The sequence below is a fragment of the Choloepus didactylus genome, chromosome 3, assembly GCF_015220235.1.
Source record: "Choloepus didactylus isolate mChoDid1 chromosome 3, mChoDid1.pri, whole genome shotgun sequence".
In the NCBI taxonomy this organism is placed as follows: domain Eukaryota; kingdom Metazoa; phylum Chordata; class Mammalia; order Pilosa; family Megalonychidae; genus Choloepus; species Choloepus didactylus.
Window position 1 is genome coordinate 15,396,965 of NC_051309.1, and position 18,861 is coordinate 15,415,825.

General features: G+C 44.5%; 1 protein-coding gene across 3 annotated transcripts in view; it reads left to right on the forward strand.

The window, feature by feature from the left end:
• The first annotated feature begins 559 nt into the window (after positions 1-559).
• The window catches only part of CC2D2A (coiled-coil and C2 domain containing 2A), a 158,562-nt gene continuing 140,260 nt past the window's right edge, over positions 560-18,861 (forward strand). For 2 of the 3 annotated variants that reach the window (XM_037829421.1, XM_037829422.1), the window contains exons 1-4: positions 560-691; positions 6,204-6,260; positions 8,344-8,427; positions 10,358-10,505. In XM_037829421.1, the coding sequence (XP_037685349.1) occupies positions 6,222-6,260; positions 8,344-8,427; positions 10,358-10,505 (271 nt within the window). In that variant the 5' untranslated portion in view covers positions 560-691; positions 6,204-6,221. Of the gene's footprint in view, positions 692-6,203; positions 6,261-8,343; positions 8,428-8,759; positions 8,821-10,357; positions 10,506-18,861 lie in introns of those variants that run through there. The other variant, XM_037829423.1, reaches the window with a different exon arrangement.

An 18,861-nucleotide genomic window follows, 5' to 3' on the forward strand; every position in this document is an offset into this window, starting at 1 on the left:
TTTGTTCTCATGCCTACCCGACTCTCACACACACAAATACTTAGAGAGTAGCTTCTTCCATTTGGTTTGCTCATTCCAGTACTCTTCCCTCAGACTTACCTCTTCTCCCATTTTCTTTGCCTTTTTGAGTCATAACATTCAAAACACTCTTCAGTGGTTTCAGAAAATAAGCAGAGATAAATTCACATGTTCAGTCTTCCACATTTAACCAGAAAAAACTCCAGTGCAACATTGACAGGTATTCTAAAGTACTTCCCCTTGCCACCCCCCACCCAGGCAACCCTGCTCTTTTATAATTCTAAATCTCCCCACCCTGAGGCATTGTCTGTCTTTTCCCAGAAATGCCCACTGACCCTAGCAGATAGGGCCCAGCCTTCCTTCTCCCCATATTGTTTTCTCTTTGTCCTTCGGTAAGCTATGCTCCTCTGCTCACAAGCTTATCTGATCCCACTACTAGAAGTAACCTGTCACTTTAAAAGGAAAAAAAAAAAAAGGCACTGCGAGTGACCTTCCTTAGGAACGGGTTGCTAAGCGGGTGTTTTTGTTCTCAGATGTGGCTGCAGCTTCCTGGGGAACTCCCCAAAACTCAGGCTTTCCCCTTGGACCCTTTACGAGGATTCTCATCACTCTCCACTTTCGTTTAATCCAAGAAAGCGGAATCTGCAAAGGGCTTTTCGGAAGTTTCCTTAAGGTAAATCAGTTTTTAACGGAACAGGGCTGCAACAACGTCATTCCTGGTTTCAGTTACCAGCTTGGAGTCCAGCTCTCCCTTGGAACCCTGAGGTGGATTTAATGAATTGTAAATTTGGGGGTTCTCATCATTATTTGCTTTTTCACCTTCTGCAATGGGGACATAGAGCATTACGTGGGCTGCTTGGATCTGAGCTGCTGCCTGGTTTCTGGTCTGCAGGAAATGTTTAAGTCCAGCTAATCACAGCCCATGGGGAAGATCCTCCCAGGCTGTCTTCCTTCCCAGGACTTCCGCACCATCCTGATGCAAGCTGGTCTCCTGGAAACATTTGCTGCCTGTTGCAGTTCTGGGGCTTTTGGTTTTGAATTGGCACAAGGGGATAAGTACTAGTTACTGCATGCTTCACTTTTCTTGATATTAGACAGAAAAAGCTGTGAACCATAGGGCTGAGATCGCTGCTCTTTCCGAAAGATCTGGAGAAAAATCCGCTGCTGTCAAACTTTTTCCCTCGGTTGCAAAGAGTGCTGTGAAAAGCTAATCAAGTCTAATGGAAAATATACGTATGTTATTAGATTTTCATATAACCTTTTCTGCAAATGAATTCAAATGAAACATCGCACTATATGTATCTCTTGTAGTGCATTTAAAGAGCCATTCTTTCATATATTTACTGAGCATCAACAATGGACTAGGCAATATGCTTACATTCTGAGTGTGAAAAAAATCAATCAGACCAGGTCTGAAACTCAGAGCAGGCTGGGAAGACAGACCTATAAACAGATACTAACAGCACAAGGAGCTAAGTGCCAGGAGAGATTTATAAAAGGGCTAAATCGCTTAGAACACAGCAGGATTAATTGCAGGGAGGGGTTGCCTGCCCTTGATGCATGGAGATGTGCTGAGGATAGATCATATAGCACTGCTCAAATATGGCATTTATATCTTCTCTTCAAGGGCAATATGTGTTGTATTGAGCTGCTTAAATGATTCTATAAAGCTATTTGTCTTTAACCGTATACTAAGAGAAGCTGCAGCTGGGATGACTTGTAGAATTAGATAATGAATTTAAAAAGTGTGTGTTGGCATCTCCCCAGGGTTCCAGGACCCAGGAGATCTGAGTGGGACAGAAAATGCCTGGCACTATAGACATAGAGGAGATGCCCATGGTTGTGAGGGCAGGCGAAGGCCCAGAAGCATCGTAAGCAGAAACAGAAATTTCCTTGGGCCCAGCATGGTTATATATTGGTTACTGGAGCCAGGAAGTTGAAGGCAGGGACCCAAGATGGCAAAGAGGGGTTCGAATATTACCTCACGTCCTTGTTATGACTCTTATGTAGCTCAAACTCTTTCTTTCCCTTCCTATTCCTTTCTTCTAGTTCTCCCCTGAACCTGCTATCACCTTTTCTTAATAATAAAAGCTACTAATATAGAAAGCCTGGTTTGTACTCGGCATTTCCCTGCACAGATTCTATCACACAACCATTAAAAAACAATCACTCCTTTAGGTCACAGTGATTATCGCAGTTTTTCAGATGGAGAAATGTGTGTCAGAGGGGCGAAGGTGTTACTCCAGGCTCCCACAGCCCACAGAGTTGAGCGCTGAACCCAGATTCAAATAGTGTCTTGCAAAGGCCTCACTCACTCTTTCCACCCACCCACATTCCGACTGTTCGGGAGTGTGACCCATGTGTTACTTTTTGCAGTCAGCGTTGAGAGCCGCTGCAGACTGTGGTGTCCCTTTCTTATGCCTTGGTTGTTCTCCCTGGGCTCCCTGTGTTTGTCACAGGGTCCCCTGGGCATTGCTCCAATCCATTGACAACCCTCAGGGACAGCCTCTTTGTTCAGATGAAGGTGTCAGTACTTTGGTTTTGTGCGCTGAGTAAAATAATTGTTAACCTAAAGTGGCAGGGTCCTTTGCTGCTAATGCAATACTTGGCAGCTTTTAAGTGGAAATATTTGGACTTGAGAAACAATGAAACAAAGGTACATTTCCAGAATAGTGTGCATCATCACTGATATCACTGCAAAAGCAACAATAAACAGCAAGAAAGAGATGTTGAGTAGAATCGAGGAGGGCTTTGGAATCAGAGTCCTGGGATCAAATTCTAAATGTGACATTGAATAACTATAACTCGAGGCAAATCACAACCCATCAGTCCCTTGGTTTCCTTATAAATTGGGATGCATGCTACTAACCTAGAAGGATTATTGTGAGGACTAGAGATAATATGTATCTAGTGACAGCATGAAATAAGTCTGTAATACATCATAGTTCTTAATTTGATGCTACCAGTAGGAATGTATCAAGTGCTCAATGCATATTGTGATGACAATCTACCTTTTGAAGTTGGCAGTATTGATTTGTCTTTTCTTAGCCACAGTGTTCATCAGAAAAATAAATTTTGATGTCAATTGAGATCTTTAGAAATTCATTCAAAGGTAATGATCAGGAAAGAATGAGGAGAAAATAATCAACGCATGACATTTTTCGTTTTCTACTTCTATTTCTTTCACATATAATATATTTTTTATCTATAAAGAAAAATCTTTTCTTACTAGAAAATATTTCATAGGTTTTTTTCCTGTTCATAATTACCCAAGTTATTTATCACAGGGCTTCTGTGTCCTTTGGCATTTAATTTTCATTACTCATCCCCTAGTTCTCTCTGAATTGCCTCCTCACCCTTTTATAATCTTAACTGTTTTTTTTTTTTCTTTTATCATTTCACTTTCTCTATTTTTCATATCTTTTGAGGAGTTCTCTAGGGATGACAACAGACTTTCAGATACTTTATTTCCCTTTGACACATGAATTCCCCAGCGGGGTCAGTGAACCCCCAAGGGCTTTGGAGATGAACTGTTTAAATGACCCAGTGGAAACTCAGATTCCATGAATACGAAGGAAGGGCCTGTAATTTGTCAGCCCTGTGCTTCCCTGCACATATTCTCTCATTTAAATTTCGCAGCAACCCAGAGAAGAAGGGTTCCAGAATGTGGCCATAGGCCTGCAGCCACTAAATAATATTCTATGCATTCCCTCATAAACAGTTTCTGAGTGCCTGCTATATGCTGTTGTTCTATGCTACGGAGTAAACAATGAACAAAATAATGCCCTGCCCACTCATAGCTTATATTCTAATGGGGATGGGCAGGCAGAAAACAAATTAATATATCTGTTGAGTGGTGATAGTTCTATGGAAAAAGAAATAATTGTATGGTAGTTAGGATATGCCAGGGGGTGGGTAGAGGCTATACTGTCTTGCTAGTTGTCAGGGAAGACCTCCCTGATAAAATGAAATTTGAACAAAGACTTGAAGGATGTAAGTGACAGAGCCTGCAGATATCGGGGAAAGAGACTTCCAGGCAGAGGGAATGGCACGTGCAAGGGCCCCGAGCTAAGAGGATTCAAGTGCACATCACATGGGGCCTTGTAGGCCATTGAAAGCCTTTTGGATTGTACTCTGTGTGACAACGGGAAGTCATGGGAAGAATTTTGAGCAGAGGAGTGACACGATCTCCTTTAATTTTAAAAAGATGCATTGTAGCTTCTATGCAGATAACAGACTGTAAATGAGGAAGGTGGGAAATTGAGAAGTTAGGAGGCCCTTGGGAGAGACGATAGTGTTTGATGAAGATGCTAACAGTGGAGGTGTTGAGAAATGGTTGGATTCCAACTATAATTTGAAGGTAAAGCTGGCAGGAATCTTGAGCGCCTGGATGGAGTGTGTCCTGGAGAGTCAGAGACGGGCAAGAATGACTTCAAGTTTGCTGGCCAGAGCCAAATGGATTCTATTTATTGCAACAAGGCAGGTTGCAGGAGAAGCGGGTTCAGTGGTAAAGGCAAGGAGTTTTGTTTGGGACATGTTAATCCAAATGAAGATGCCCGCCTGACAATTGAGCAAGTCTAGAGTTCTGGGAGAAATCGGGGCCCAGAATATAAATTGGGAAGTGTTTTAGTTTCCTAGCTGCTAAAACAAATGCCATACAATGGGATGGCTTTAAAAAAAGAGAATTTATTGGCTTATGGTTTTGAGGCTAGGAGAAGTCCAAAATTGAGGCATCAGCAAGGCGATTCTCTCTCCCTAAAGACTGTGGCATTCTGGGGCTGGCTGCCGGCGATCCTTGGAGTTCCTTGGCTTTTCCATCACAAGCCAATGCAAATGGTGGCATCTTTTCCTTTCTCTTCCTGGCTCCATTGATTTACAACTTCCAGCTGCTCCCCATGGCTTTTCTGTCTGTGGCCTTCTCCATAAGGCCTTCAGTAATAGGATTAAGACCTATCCTGATTGAGGCGGGTCACACATTAACTGAAGTAGCCCCGTCAAAGGTCCTATCTACAATGAGTTCACACCCATGGGAATGGATTAAGCTTAGCAGCATGTATTTCTGGAGCACATAACTATCAGCATATGGGTGGTATTTAAAGCCAAGAGAAGGGACAAGGTCATGCAGAACTAGTAGAGGCAAGAATGTGCCCTGGGCTCCCACATTGATGGTTAGGAGAGGGGGTGATGAGGAGAAACTAGCAAAGGAGTCCAAGATGGGACAGCCAGTGGGTAGGAGGAAACATAGGAGAGAATGTGTCCTGGAAGCCAAGTAAAGAAAATATGTCAAGAAGACAGTGATCGATTGCACTAAATGCCACTCGTGGGTCAATAAGTTGAGAACTGAGGATTGATCATTAAATGTGCAATGTAGGGGTCATTGGAGACTCTGGCAAGAAGTTTCGGGGTCAGATTGGGAAAAGAGGAAATGTTTCTGAGGAGTTTTCCTATAAAGGATAGAAAAATTGGGCCATAGCTGGAAAGAAGTGATGTCAAGAAGACTTTCTTTAAGGAAGGGACAAATTACAGCACTTTTTACACTGATGGAAAAGAAGCAGCAAAGAGGGAAGAAATGATGATCCAGATGTAAGGTGGGAAATTGTCAGGGGCAATGCCCTGGAAGAAAGGAGGCGATAGGGTCCCATGGACAAAGAGGAGCTTGCCTAGCCCAGGGCAGGGACGGTTCAGAGAGGCAAGTGGAGGCAGAGGGATGGTAGGATGCAGTGGGGTGAGTGGATGGGGAGGTGAGAGATATGGAAGCTCTCTCTGGTTTCATCCATTTGCTCAGTCAAATGGAAAGCAAAATCATGTGCAGATGGTGGGAAGGGTTGGAAGGGCAGAGGTTTGAAATAGTCAAACAGGAGAAGCTGTGAAATAGTCCTTTTAGGAGCTGGGAAAACAACCAAGGTCATCTGACTACGAGGGCAGAACTCTTTTGTGCCCCAACTTGCTGAACAGTAAAGCCAGGCTCCTGGGGAGAGAGGGATCTGATGTCCTTTCTTTTGTAGTTGTGCTCATTTCCACCAAGCTTGAGATCCACGAGAATATCTCCTTTGTGAATGCAAAGTCAGCTCAACTCAAACACTTCGCTATCCATCCAGGTCACCATCACATTGATCAATAGCAAGAAGAAGGATGTTTTGTTGATTTCAAGATGTCTGACTTCTTCATTGTTCTTTTCCCATCAGGGATCCTTCATAGACAAAATGAATCCCAAGGAAGAAAAAGTAAACATCATTACAGAGGTAAGTGGTTGCTCAGGTGCTCACTTGGGATGTGCCTGTGTGTGCCTGCTCATGCCACACACATCTATGAGGGAGGAAGATAGCCCAGCAACAAGCATTTATTGCAACCTAGTGCATGCAGAGGGTGCCCTATCAGGTACATGGTGGAGAAGGGGAGAGGATAATAAGGGAAACACAGCACTGCAGGCATTCTAGGGTCTTACCTTCTACCAAGATGCACTGAAGCTGCCTTTGTTATCCTTTCATGAATTCTGATACACAGCAGTTCTTTAGAAATTAATGTTCTGAATGAAGGAAACAATTGTAGACTATACTGGCTAATAAAATCCTTGGGCCATTTTCTGTCTCATGGAGTCCTGCAGTTTCTGACTCATTGAACGTAAAAAAAAATCACTAAAGCACTGTCTAGACCAAAACAGGTCCATAATATAGCCCAATACAGTCTGACTGTACAACACCCAACATAGGTGAGAGTATTGCGTTCAATCCTTGCTCACGGGCTCAAGGGCTCATGGCCTTGAGAAAGGCAGAAACGGAGACGACATTCAAAAAGTCCGGAAAATAACTCACTACCCAGATAAAACCATGCAAATTAACTTTAAGCAGGATCTCAAGTACTGAGAAACCACATAAATCTACATTTGCTTATTCATTCATGAAAAAAAAAAAATTTATTGTGCCAGGCATTGTTCTAATCCTTGGAGATACAGCAGTGAACAAGACAGATAAAACCTTCTGCCCTCGTGGGGTTTACGTTCTGTATGTCTTTGTTGTCCTACTGGACAATTTCCATTGATTGAGGATCAAAACATTTGTTGGAAAACAAAAGATGGCCTAGATTCCCCACAAGTCCTTCCTAGACAATAAGAACTTAGATTTGAACTAAGAACCACACTGAACCTCAATATTGTCATCACTTTATAATCTAACTGGGTGAATTCCTGAGTTAAGAACTCTACCTACCTATCTACCTGGGCCCGGAAGAAAGAGGCCAGAGTGAGGATGGGATTATGTTCAGAGGGTAGGTCAGGGACACCATGTCACACAAACCCATGCAGCACCCAAACCAAGTCCATTCTCTGGTTCAGACCTCAGTTTGCTCCCCTGTAACTGGGGTGCATGTCTTCTCAAACCCAAATGGCCAAGAGAAGTGAAGTCTGCTCCGGCCTAGCCCTGTAGCCTGCATGGCATTTCTCTGAAATTGTCTATCATATCGTTAAAACCCACACACCTTCTGCTTTGGCCCCCAAGTTTGTTTCAAAATAAAAATAAAAATTTCCCTCAAATTTATTAACAAAATTGGTGTACCAGGGAGAGAGTGTTCTTGTACACCCAGAGGTGCTTGGGCCCAATTTGAAAAGCTCTGACTAGGAAACTTTACAGCTTTAAAAACGTAGGAGTTTTCAGCTCTAATATTTTAAGACTAAAAATTAAGGAAACATAACATGGAAAAAAGAAAGCAAAGTTTGTCCTGTAAAAGGATTTTAACCTTTTCCAAAAGATGTGCTAGATTCCCTTTAAATCAAAATTTCTTTGGGAATTTAATTGTCTATCTTCATTATTCCTTCCCTGGTAGTAACGCTGGGGAGCAGAGATGGGAAACCCCGAGTTTGATCCTGATGCCATCTTCTGTGCTACGGCTCTTCCATTTTTTATCAGCAAGTCAGTCCTGGCCCCTCCTTAGGTTCTTACTTCCAAGGGCTGGAAGCATGTTGCCTTCATCTCTGTGGCACCAGGGCTCAAAATGCAGCAGGTGCCCAATAAATGCTTTATGACTAAATGGGGACCTGGAACAATGGAAGCCCTAAGACCACCTCATTTGCAATATTTCAATTTGGGTACAACTTTTCAAGAACATGTCTATCCTGAGAGAAGCAGATGACGGAGGTCGCTTGGATAACATTACAGGACACTGCCCCTTAACTCGCACTCAACTGGAGCAAATGGGGGCACAGGGCCAAAATGGCTATTTAATTTTAGCATCTGAAAACCACACCCCTCTTTCTCTCTTAAGAGTCTTTCCTAGCTTACCCACAAACATACAGCACCAGGTGTCAACTCTCCCATTTGCATTTTCACAAAGGAGTTCATTGAAAATGATGAGGATGCCCACGTGGGAAGTAAAAAGAAGAACTCGAAGATGCAAAGACAAAAAAGGATGAAACAGGTAGGGAGTGCAAGAAACCTGTGAGTGTGCCCAGTCTCACCCACGGGGGTGCTGCACAGAATCCAGGACGGGAAGCATCCCTCACGTGGGGGCTGACTTACAGCAGGGATGAGGGTGGACATTTGGGGGCTTATGCATGATTCTCACAATCAGGCTGTGGCCAGTACTTTTTTCCTCTGAGGACTCTCGAGTCTTCTGAGAGAGAAATCTAGAAATGATGGTCTTGGCATTGCCACGGACAGCCCTGGACCGAGACGGGCGGTAGATGGCAGTGCAGGATTACAGATCCTGGGGAACTCGCTCTTTCAGTGACTCCCAGCCCCAGGCCCAGTTCCAGTCTCCCGCCTGCTGGCAGCTCCAGCCCTTCTCCACGGCGAGCTTCCCCCGTGCAAGGTAAATCAAGACAAATCCCCTTGGTCTTGAGTTGTGCTCTGAGAAGGGAGGCACTTGGGACCTTGGAGAGGGGCGATTTGCTTGGAACACTCGGGAAGCCAGCCGGGAAGGGGCGGGGAGGAGAGGGAGGGGAGGAAGCGCCATTTTGAGCTGGCAGACAGTGGTGGGGCTGCCAGGAGAGGGGGTGCCCAGGGAGGTGGGCAGAGGCCGGGAAGAGCCCAAGGCCAGGAAGAAAGTCCCCCTCTGCCCCTCTCGCCCACTGAGCTGCCTCCTGCCTTCCCTGCAGGCTGGGTGGGTGAATCTGAGGGTGGCCAGGGCGGGGCCCAGGGCACGGGGTGGTGCTGTCCAGCCACGTGGGTGGGGTCCCAAAGATCTCCACTCGGAGAATGGGAGACACCCCAGGCAGCCACAACGCCCAGAATTTTAACCCCTTCCTGTGGAGGCAGCAATTCTGCAGCCAGGATTAGGAGCCCCACTGAAGCTGCAAATGAACCAGTGCAGATGGAAAGTGTCCAGGGCTTAAGGCTTGCCCTTTACCCGAAGAAATGCCAGCTTGGCTGTAGCTCAAGTGCCGCTGCGGGGAGCAGTGGGTGACCAGGGCCAGGGCTGGTGTGGAGCTTGGACTGAACAGGGGAAAGGGACCGGGATGGAGAAGGGAATGAGCTCTCAATTACTGGGCATTTATGTGTCAGGCAAGGCACAGAGGCATCACCTTATTAATTCAACCCTCGCAAAAGCCCTGTTGGTCACGGACATAGACAATGGGGCATAGTTGTTTGGGGTTTTATAGGAATCTAGATTAGCATTTCTCACCCAGTTACAATTCTGATCACACAGGGCATTTTTTTTTTTTTTAAATAAGGTGCCCCAGGTCTAGCTCAGGTGGGTTGAATCAGAATCTCTATGCTTTGCACAATGCCTGATACATAGTAACATCCCTTTTTTCCTTCTTTTAACCATGACCTAAGAAGTTAGGTAATTTGCCCAAAGTCCTGCATTAAATCTGAATTTAGAAGCAAGCCCTCATCTGTGTGCCCCAAAGGCAGCCGTCACTCCACTGCCAATTCTGTTTCCCTGACTGGCCTCCAGGACAGACAGATCTTTCTCTGAGAGCTTTGGGAAGGAACCAGAGGCTATTCTTGGGAGCACCCCAAGGGTGTGGACTCAACATATGCCCAGCCCCAGGTTATCCAGTGACACTTTAGCAAGTGTTTCCAATCTATTTGTTGTTAAGAAGTAATTAATTGATTATCCCCAAATTTCTGCAGAGCTCTACACATTTTACCTAGAAAAAGTGAAAATATTCATTTCGCTTGGGGATGCCTTACAATTTCACAAGAAACTTCCTAGAGAAACTTGGGGCCCACACCACTTCCCTGGGGGCTTCCATAGCAAGCCAGGTGACAGGGGCCAGGGTTTGTGGTGTGAGCAATAGGGCCTGTCCCCTCGCTGACTGACCCACCCCTTCCCAGGATGGGAACTGAGAGAACTGAAGTGAAGCTTGGGAGTCACTACACCTGTAACCCTCTGCCTACAGCCTCTGCCAGCTGGCCCCAAGGAAATGGTGTCGGAAAAACCCCATACCAGCAAGCAGCAGGAACCCCTGCAGGGAGAGCCCCTGGAACCCGTGCAGGGAGAGCACGAGGCTCACCTCCTGAGCACGATGACCCGACGAGGCCCTCGAAGTAAGTGTCTCTCAGTCTGCTTCAGCCAGTATTTATCCATGGCCTCCTGTGAGCTCAGAACAGGAATACGAGGATTTTTAAATGGGTTTCATTTTTCTTACATGGCCCCAGCCCCTACTTTACCCCAACTCTGTGGGTAATTTTCTGGCTAACGTCTGTCTAGAAGACAGACCATATGTTCCAGTTTGCTGAAGCTGCTGTTATACAAAATACCAGAAATGGATTGGCTTTTATAAAGGGGATTTATTACATTACAAATTTGCAGTTCTAAGGCCATAAAAGTGTCCAAACCAAGGCATCAACAAGAGGATACCTTCACTGAAGGAAGGCCAATGGCGCCCAGAACACCTCTGTCAGCTGGGAAGCACGTGACTGGCATCTGCTGATCCTTTGCTCCCAGGTTGCATTTCAAAATGGCTTTCTCCAAAATGTCTCTGGGCTTCTGTCCCTCTTAGCTTTTCTTAGCTCTCTGCTTGGTTCTCCTGGGGCATTTGTCTCTAAGCGTTTAGGGGTCCTCTCTTAGCTTCTCCAGGGCAAACCCCGGACCTCATCTCTTAGTTTAGCATCTCCAAATGTCCTTCTGTCTGCATCTCCAAGTGTCCAGATCTACATCAGCTCTTCGCTTCTCCTGGGGGAAAACTCTGGATTACATATCTTAGCTTCTCTCCAAAATGTCTCTCTCAGCTTCTCTGAGCTTCTCCTCTCCGTGAGCTCTCTTAAAGGACTCCAGTGAATTAATCACTGGATGGGTGTGGTCACACCTCCATGGAAATGATCTAATGAAAAGGTCTCACCTACAGCTGGGTGGATCACATCTCCATGGAAACATTTAATCAAAAGTTTCCACCCTAATCAAATGAATATTAAGTCTGCCCCCACAAGATTGCATTAAAGAACATGGCTTTTGTGGGGGACATAATAGATTCAAACCAGCACACCATATATCCTCAGGATGTGCTTATATAACCACACAAATTTGGAAGTGTTAAGTGAAATACAAATGGTGCAGATTATAAAACATGGAGATGTTTAAAGGAGGATGAGAAAGTGAAGATATGTAAATGAAGCGGGGCTTGAATTGGATGTTGAAAGAAATGAGGACAGTTTCTGAGGCTCGTGGAGATTTTGCCCCTTGAGGATCTTGGTTTCCTTTTGGGTACATCCACACCTACACTCTGTTCCCCCTACCAAGAACTTTGGCGTTTGTTTGTTTGTTTGTTTGTTTGTTTTTTACAGCATTTGCTCTTCTCCAGTACAAGAAGCATGATTAATTCCCTACTCATTGTAGGGAAAATACCCCTCACTCATTGTTTTTCAAAAAAAATGGACAGTTGGAGAAAGGTGTCACACTTTTCAGATGTTACTCAATTGTTATACAATTGCTACAAAATTTCACTGTGGCAGGGTTAGGGAATAAAGTAGCTGTTAGAAATTAGAGGGCTTTGAAAGCAAGCTGATCCCAAATCCTGGATCCACATGCAATCCCTAAGAAAAATGTGGTTCCACACTAAGAAAAATGAAACAATGTGAGTTGTTACAAATTAGTCAAAACAGGACCAAATTTTTTCCCTCTTGGTCATTTCCTTTTCTAGATGCTTAAAATGGTCATTATTGAAGATCAAAGCTATTGAATATTTACGTAGTTATTTTGAAATCAAGGGGAAAAAATGCCAGAGAGTGATCTGTAATAAAGTTTCTGTGCTGTAATGAAAAGGGGAATATTTCCTTATCTCTAAAATGGGGAAAATATTTGTCTATGAATGTCCTGGGGAGCGAGAGTAAAGATCCAACAACAACAACAACAAAAGGTGAATGTGAAAGTATTTGCAATATTTTAAAGCATTAGATAAATGCACCATAACTAAGGTATTTGAGAATGAAGTAAGAGATTTGATCTATCCATTAATCAAAAAACAAAAAATCTGCCCTACTTCTGATTTGGAGATGGGGGAGGTGTGGAGCCAACACAAAGCTAAAACTCTTCTGCCAGAGCAAGATCATGAGCAGTCCTGTATGGAGCTGAAAGCTATTGCTGATTTGGAAGCACTAGTGGATCAAGATATAGAGAAAATCCCTAGAAGTGAGGCAGGAAACTCCCAGTGGATAGGAAACCTTGGCAGACAGGGATCGGTTAGGAAGGAGAGGTCAAAACCATCAGGAGGGCAGGCACCCAGGTAGTCAAGACAGAAGATCAGGAGTAAGCAGGTGGCATTTATTAGGTCAATGTCTTGGTTTCCTGACTGCTAAAACAAACACCATGCAATGGGTTGTTTTAAACAATGAGAATTTATTGGTTCATGGTTTTGAGACAAGGAGAAGTCCAAAATTGAGGTGTCAGCAGGTCAATACAATGCTTTGTCCCAGAAGACTGTCATTCTGGGGCTGTCTGCTGGTGATCCTTGGTCCTCGGCTTTTCTGTCACATGGCAGTGCATAGTGACATCTTTCTCCTCCAGGTTTCTTTGACTTCCTGCTTCCTGATTTTTCCCCTGTGGCTTTCTCCTTCCACGTCCAATTTCCTTTTCTTATTAAGGACTTCAGCTGTAAAGGATTAAGGCCTGCCCTCATTCAGTTTAGGCTACACCTTAACTGATAACATCTTCAAAGGTCCTATTTACGATGGGTTCACACCACAGGACCAGAAGCTGGGAATTGACCCTGCCTTTTGTGGGCCATGATTCAGTCCACAACAGTCACCACACATTCGAGTGGGAGACAGACAGGTAATGGGGAATGATGAGTATCTGTCTGCCCCAGGCAGGGCAAGGGGCACAGAAGAGGAGATGGAGGAACTGTGCGGTCGCAGTTGATTCGTCTGGGGGAGGGTGGCGGCCGGTTGCTAAATCCTAGGCTCCCAGGATTGCTCCGAGGGTACCGGCGGCGGGGGCTCTTTCCCGGAGGCGAGGGCGAGGCGGGGGACTTGGCCAGGTCCCCGGCGGGAGGCGTGCAAGTATGGAGGGCGGCGAGAAAGGAACAGGCGGGACACGTTTCTTTTAGGATGATGAAAACCAAGAGAGTTTATTAGGGGAGAGTACAAGCTTATATCGGGCATTTAGAGGGCGGGGTAGCTGTAAGGGTTAAAGGCTTGGATTGGTTCTGAGAGGGCGCGGAGGTTGATTGAAAAGGGGCGGGAGTTGCTCCGGTAACGGGGAGTGGGTGGGCAAGGTAAAGGGGGCGGTTTTCTCCGGCAAGCCCTCCCCAATGGTTTTTACTTTGGGGTGAGGAAATGGGGCCTGCATTCGGCTCCACTTTCTCAGGCCCAGGGGGCCGTGGAGGGCGCAACCACCCGTGCCCCACTACCTTTCCTAGGGGCTGATCAGTTCCCCTGGCCCAGGCCCGCCAAGTCAGAACTCGATAACAGTGTCCCGCAGAACTGGCTCTCAACAGGTGTGTAGGAGCCTCCACGGTAAAGTGTTGGAAGAAAAGCATTCCCAACGGAGGGCTTGAAACACACAAACGTGTGTGCAGAAAACACTTAGTGAGTTATTGAGACTGTGCTTGGTGTTGTGGGTATACGAAATAAGGTGGAAGATCAATTGGAATGGTGGGACAGGACTTTGCTGAGGAGTTTGGATTTGAGAGGCTGCCATGCTGCCATGTTGGGAATTTTTTAGGATGCATTTGAGGAACTGAGTCTGGATAGATACAGAGATATCAGTTTAGACACTGATTCAGTAGATTTGGAAAGAGAAGGAAAGCAGTAGTGGTGAGAACAGGGATGTCAGGGGTCAGAACTGGCAAGCCACCTACCATCCAGGTCCAGCTGAATTTGGTCAACTCAACTGCTGGTTCCAAGGCCAGGTCTAGCTCAGCAGGGACCACTTCAGTTCTTCCTGCCAGGGAAAGAAATGCAACCAGGTGTCAATGCTTGGCTGAATGCAGTTAAGGAAATACCAAAGCTAATATTAATGTGTCCTCAAACTGGCTGAGTCTCTTGGGAAGGAAAGGGGGAAGAAAAGAGAGCTGGGTAAGCATAGTCTCTGACTGCAGCCTGGCTGTAAGGAAATTATTGGCCAGACCAATGGGGATTCTGCAAACCAGTCACCCATCAAAGGAACCTGTGTCTCGCCAAAATGGGCCTGAGAGAATGCTGTGGAAAGAGTGGCCTCGGTGTGATGCGTGCTGTGTTCAGAGCCCAGCAGGTGGGCTGTCCGTCAGTTACATTCCCTGAAGCAGGAGATATCAGCAGGATATCTTCAGGGTCACTAAAGATAGATTGAGATGCTCCTCAAACCTAGTGCAATTTTTTTTTCCAAAAGGAAGGCTAATTGTGTTAGTCATCTATTGCTGCTTAAAAAAATTATCACAAAATTTAATGGCTGAAAACATCAATAAGTTGTTTCTGTGGCCCAAGTTTCTGTTGGCCATAACATTTCTTTTTTAATTGTGGTAACATATATAACATAACATTTCCCATTTTAACCACCTTCAAGCGTACAATTCAGTGGCATTAATTATATTCACAATATTGTGCTACTGTCACCACCATCTGTTACGAAAATGTTTCTGTCACCCCAAAAAGAAACTCTGTATCCATTAAGCATTACTCTCCAGTGTCTCTCCTTGGGGCCTGGTAACCTGTAATCTACTTTTTGTCTCTATGAATTTGAATATTCTAGTTATTTCATATAAGTGGACTCATACAATATCTTTCCTTTTGCTGGCTTATTTCACTCAGCATGATGTCTTCAGGGTTCATCCATGTTGTGGCATGTATCAGAATTTTGTAACTTTTTATAGTTGAATAATAGTCCATTGTGTGTATATACTACATTTTATTTATCCATTCATCTGTTGATGGACATTTGGGTTGCTTCCACCTTTTGGCAATTGTGAATAATGCTGTTGTGAACACTGGTGTACAAATATCTGTTCATGTCCCTGTTTTCAATTCTTTTGGGCATATACCTAGAAGTGGAATTACTAGGTCATATGATAGTTCTATGTTTACCTTTTTGAGGGGCCACCAAACTGTTTTACACAGTGGCTGTACCAGTTTACATTCCCGTCATGAATATATGAGGGTTCCTATTTTTCTGCATCTATACCATTTGTTATTTTCCATTTTTTTAAATATTAGCCATTCTTATGGTTATGAAGTGGTATCTCATTGTGGCTTTGATTTACATTTCCCTAATGGCTAATGATGTTAAGCATCTTGTCATGTGCTTTTTGGTTATTTGCATATCTTCTTTGGAGAAATGTCTATTCCAGTCTTTTGCCCAGTTTTTACTTGGTTGTTTTGTCTTTCTGTGGTTGACTTGTAGGAGTTCTTTATATATGCAGAATATTCTTTATATATTCTGATCAGATATTTTGTTTCCAGTATTTTTTCCTGTTCGGTAGGTTGTCTTTTCACCTTTGATATACAGAAGTTTTTAATTTGGATGAAATCCAGTTTATCTATTTTTCCCTTTGTGGTTCTTGTTTTCGGTGTAAAGTCTAAGAATCTGTTGCCTAATACAAGGTCTTGAAGAGTCGGTCATGACTTTTGGAGCAGCCTAGCTCATGGTTCTGGCTTAGGTTCTCTCAGGAGGGTGCAGTCAAGCTGTTGCCTGGGTCTGCAATTATCTGAGTCCTTGTATGTGACTAGAGAAGCCACAGTTCACTCACGTAACAGGCAAGTGGGTGCTGGTTGTTGTGAAAAAGCCTCAGTTCCTCTCCATGGAACTGCTTGAGTGTCCTCATGACATGGTGGCTGGTATCCCCCAGACTGAGCCACCCAAGAGAGTAAGTTTGCAGCCATGTGACAGAGAAGCCAAGGATTGCCACAGCTGATCTTCAGGAGGAAAGCATTGATGATGCCCTAATTTGGACATTTTCCCAGCCTCAGAACTGTAAACTAGTAAATTCCCACTGTTTAAGCCAACCCGTTTCATGGTATTTGTGTCAAGCAGCCTAGGAATCTAAAACATCACCATATTAACCTTTCTTTAAAACTCTTCTTTATACAACTTTTCTACTCAGAACTCTGTAATAAACATCACATAAAATCCACGCTGTTTTTTTTTTTCTGGGTTCTGAGATTCTAATGTAATCTGGTCCTTTGCAAGCATCTTTTCCATGCTTCTCCGGCACGAACTTCCCCTTTGGTTGACTCCTTGTGACTATGACTGCCTCTGAGCCACCCATGGCTTTGGTCCCCCCTCAAAGAAAGCTCTCCACCCATCTCTTTATTAATCTTGTTACTGGAAGGGAATAGAGTTGTAGCAAGAAAGACCTTGGGCTTTGGTGTCAGACAACTGCACGTACCTCTGCCCTGTCACTTTCTAATGCACTTAGGTCACTTTCCCAACCTCCCAAAGCCTGTTTGTTTATTTGTAAAATGGGCGTGTGAAGAGAATATCTCAATACCTCCACAGGAAAAGAGAAAACAAATCAAAGAGGCACCATAAATCATAAATTAGGGACTCTAATCACTGCCCACTGCTCACTGCTGACTCCCCAGTGCCTAGAACAATACCTGGCCCATGGTAGGGGCTCAGTAAACATTTGCGGAACAACTCTGCTCTGGGTACAACAGCAAATGATTCAGACAGGGTCCTGCCCTCATGCATTTTACAGACAGAGAAGGGGGCCATTGTTCTGTGGCAAGTTCAGGAGAGCTGACTGCTTTTTGTAGAGAGGAATTTCCACCATTCAAATACATGTTCTCTGCCTACTCCCCCTTTTAAGATGTTACTTGTCTGTTGGCTTCTTGTCCAGGAAAGGCTTCTTAACTAGGGCTGGAGCTCATGTTGCGCGTAAATGGATCATGGGTTTATTGCTCTCCCTCGTGGCTGATTTATAAACACTGTTTCCCAACATTTTCCCAGGCAAAATCTCAGTTTCAGAGGATTCCCCATCCCCAACAAGAAAGTTTGTGCTTGATGCTGAGAAGGCTATGGGACTGTTTAAGCTCATTCAATGTCTTTTATTTTTGTTTCCTAAGCACTTATCGGTTTATCTGACGCTTTCCCACCACAGATAGATAGATAGATAGATAGATAGATAGATAGATAGATAGATGATAGATAGATTACAGATTAGATAGATTGACAGGTAAAGATAAATGATAGAAAGATGATGGGTAGATAGACAGCCAGCTAAGACAGACAGTTGGGAACTGGACTCTGGTGATCTTGAACTCTGAGAGCTTAACACCATGTTCTGAGCCAGGCAACGAACTTACAGGTAAGATCGCCATCAAGATTCTTTGCCCACACTTTTTGCACCCCCACCCCATTAAGTTGCCCATAAGGAATAAGGAATAAGATGCACTTCAAGTCAGCAGAACATGCCTCGAAACCTATAGAAACTGAAATCAGACTCCCTGCTACTTGTTACTACTCTCAGCCATAGGACCTCGGCCAGTAACTGAATCTTCCTAGGCTATGGGAGCTTCATTTTTTTTTTTTTTTTTTTAATCTTCATTTTATTGAGATATATTCACATACCACGCAGTCATACAAAACAAATCGTACTTTCGATTGTTCACAGTACCATTACATAGTTGTACATTCATCACCTAAATCAATCCCTGACACCTTCATTAGCACACACACAAAAATAACAAGAATAATAATTAGAGTGAAAAAGAGCAATTGAAGTAAAAAAGAACACTGGGTACCTTTGTCTGTTTGTTTCCTTCCCCTACTTTTCTACACATCCATCCATAAACTAGACAAAGTGGAGTTTGGTCCTTATGGCTTTCCCAATCCCACTGTCACCCCTCATAAGCTACATTTTTATACAACTGTCTTCGAGATTCATGGGTTCTGGGTTGTAGTTTGATAGTTTCAGGTATCCACCACCAGCTACCCCAATTCTTTAGAACCTAAAAAAGGTTGTCTAAAGTGTGCGTAAGAGTGCCCACCAGAGTGATCTCTCAGCTCGTTTTGGAATCTCTCTGCCACTGAAGCTTATTTCATTTCCTTTCACATCCCCCTTTTGGTCAAGAAGATGTTCTCCGTCCCACGATGCCGGGTCTACATTCCTCCCCAGGAGTCATATTCCATGTTGCCAGGGAGATTCACTTCCCTGGGTGTCTGATCCCACGTAGGGGGGAGGGCAGTGATTTCACCTTTCAAGTTGGCTTAGCCAGAGAGAGAGGGCCACATCTGAGCAACAAAGAGGCATTCAGGAGGAGACTCTTAGGCACAAATACAGGGAGGCCTAGCCTCTCCCCTGCAGCAACCTCCCTCCCAAGGGTAAAACCCATGGCAGAGGGCTCAACCCATCAAACCACCAGTCCCCTATGTCTGTGGTCATGTTAGCAACCATGGAGGTGGGGTAGGCGAATACCCCTGCATTCTCCACAGGGGGAGCTTCATTTTTAAAAAGGGGATAATAACAGCCTCACCTTCATGCAGTTGTTA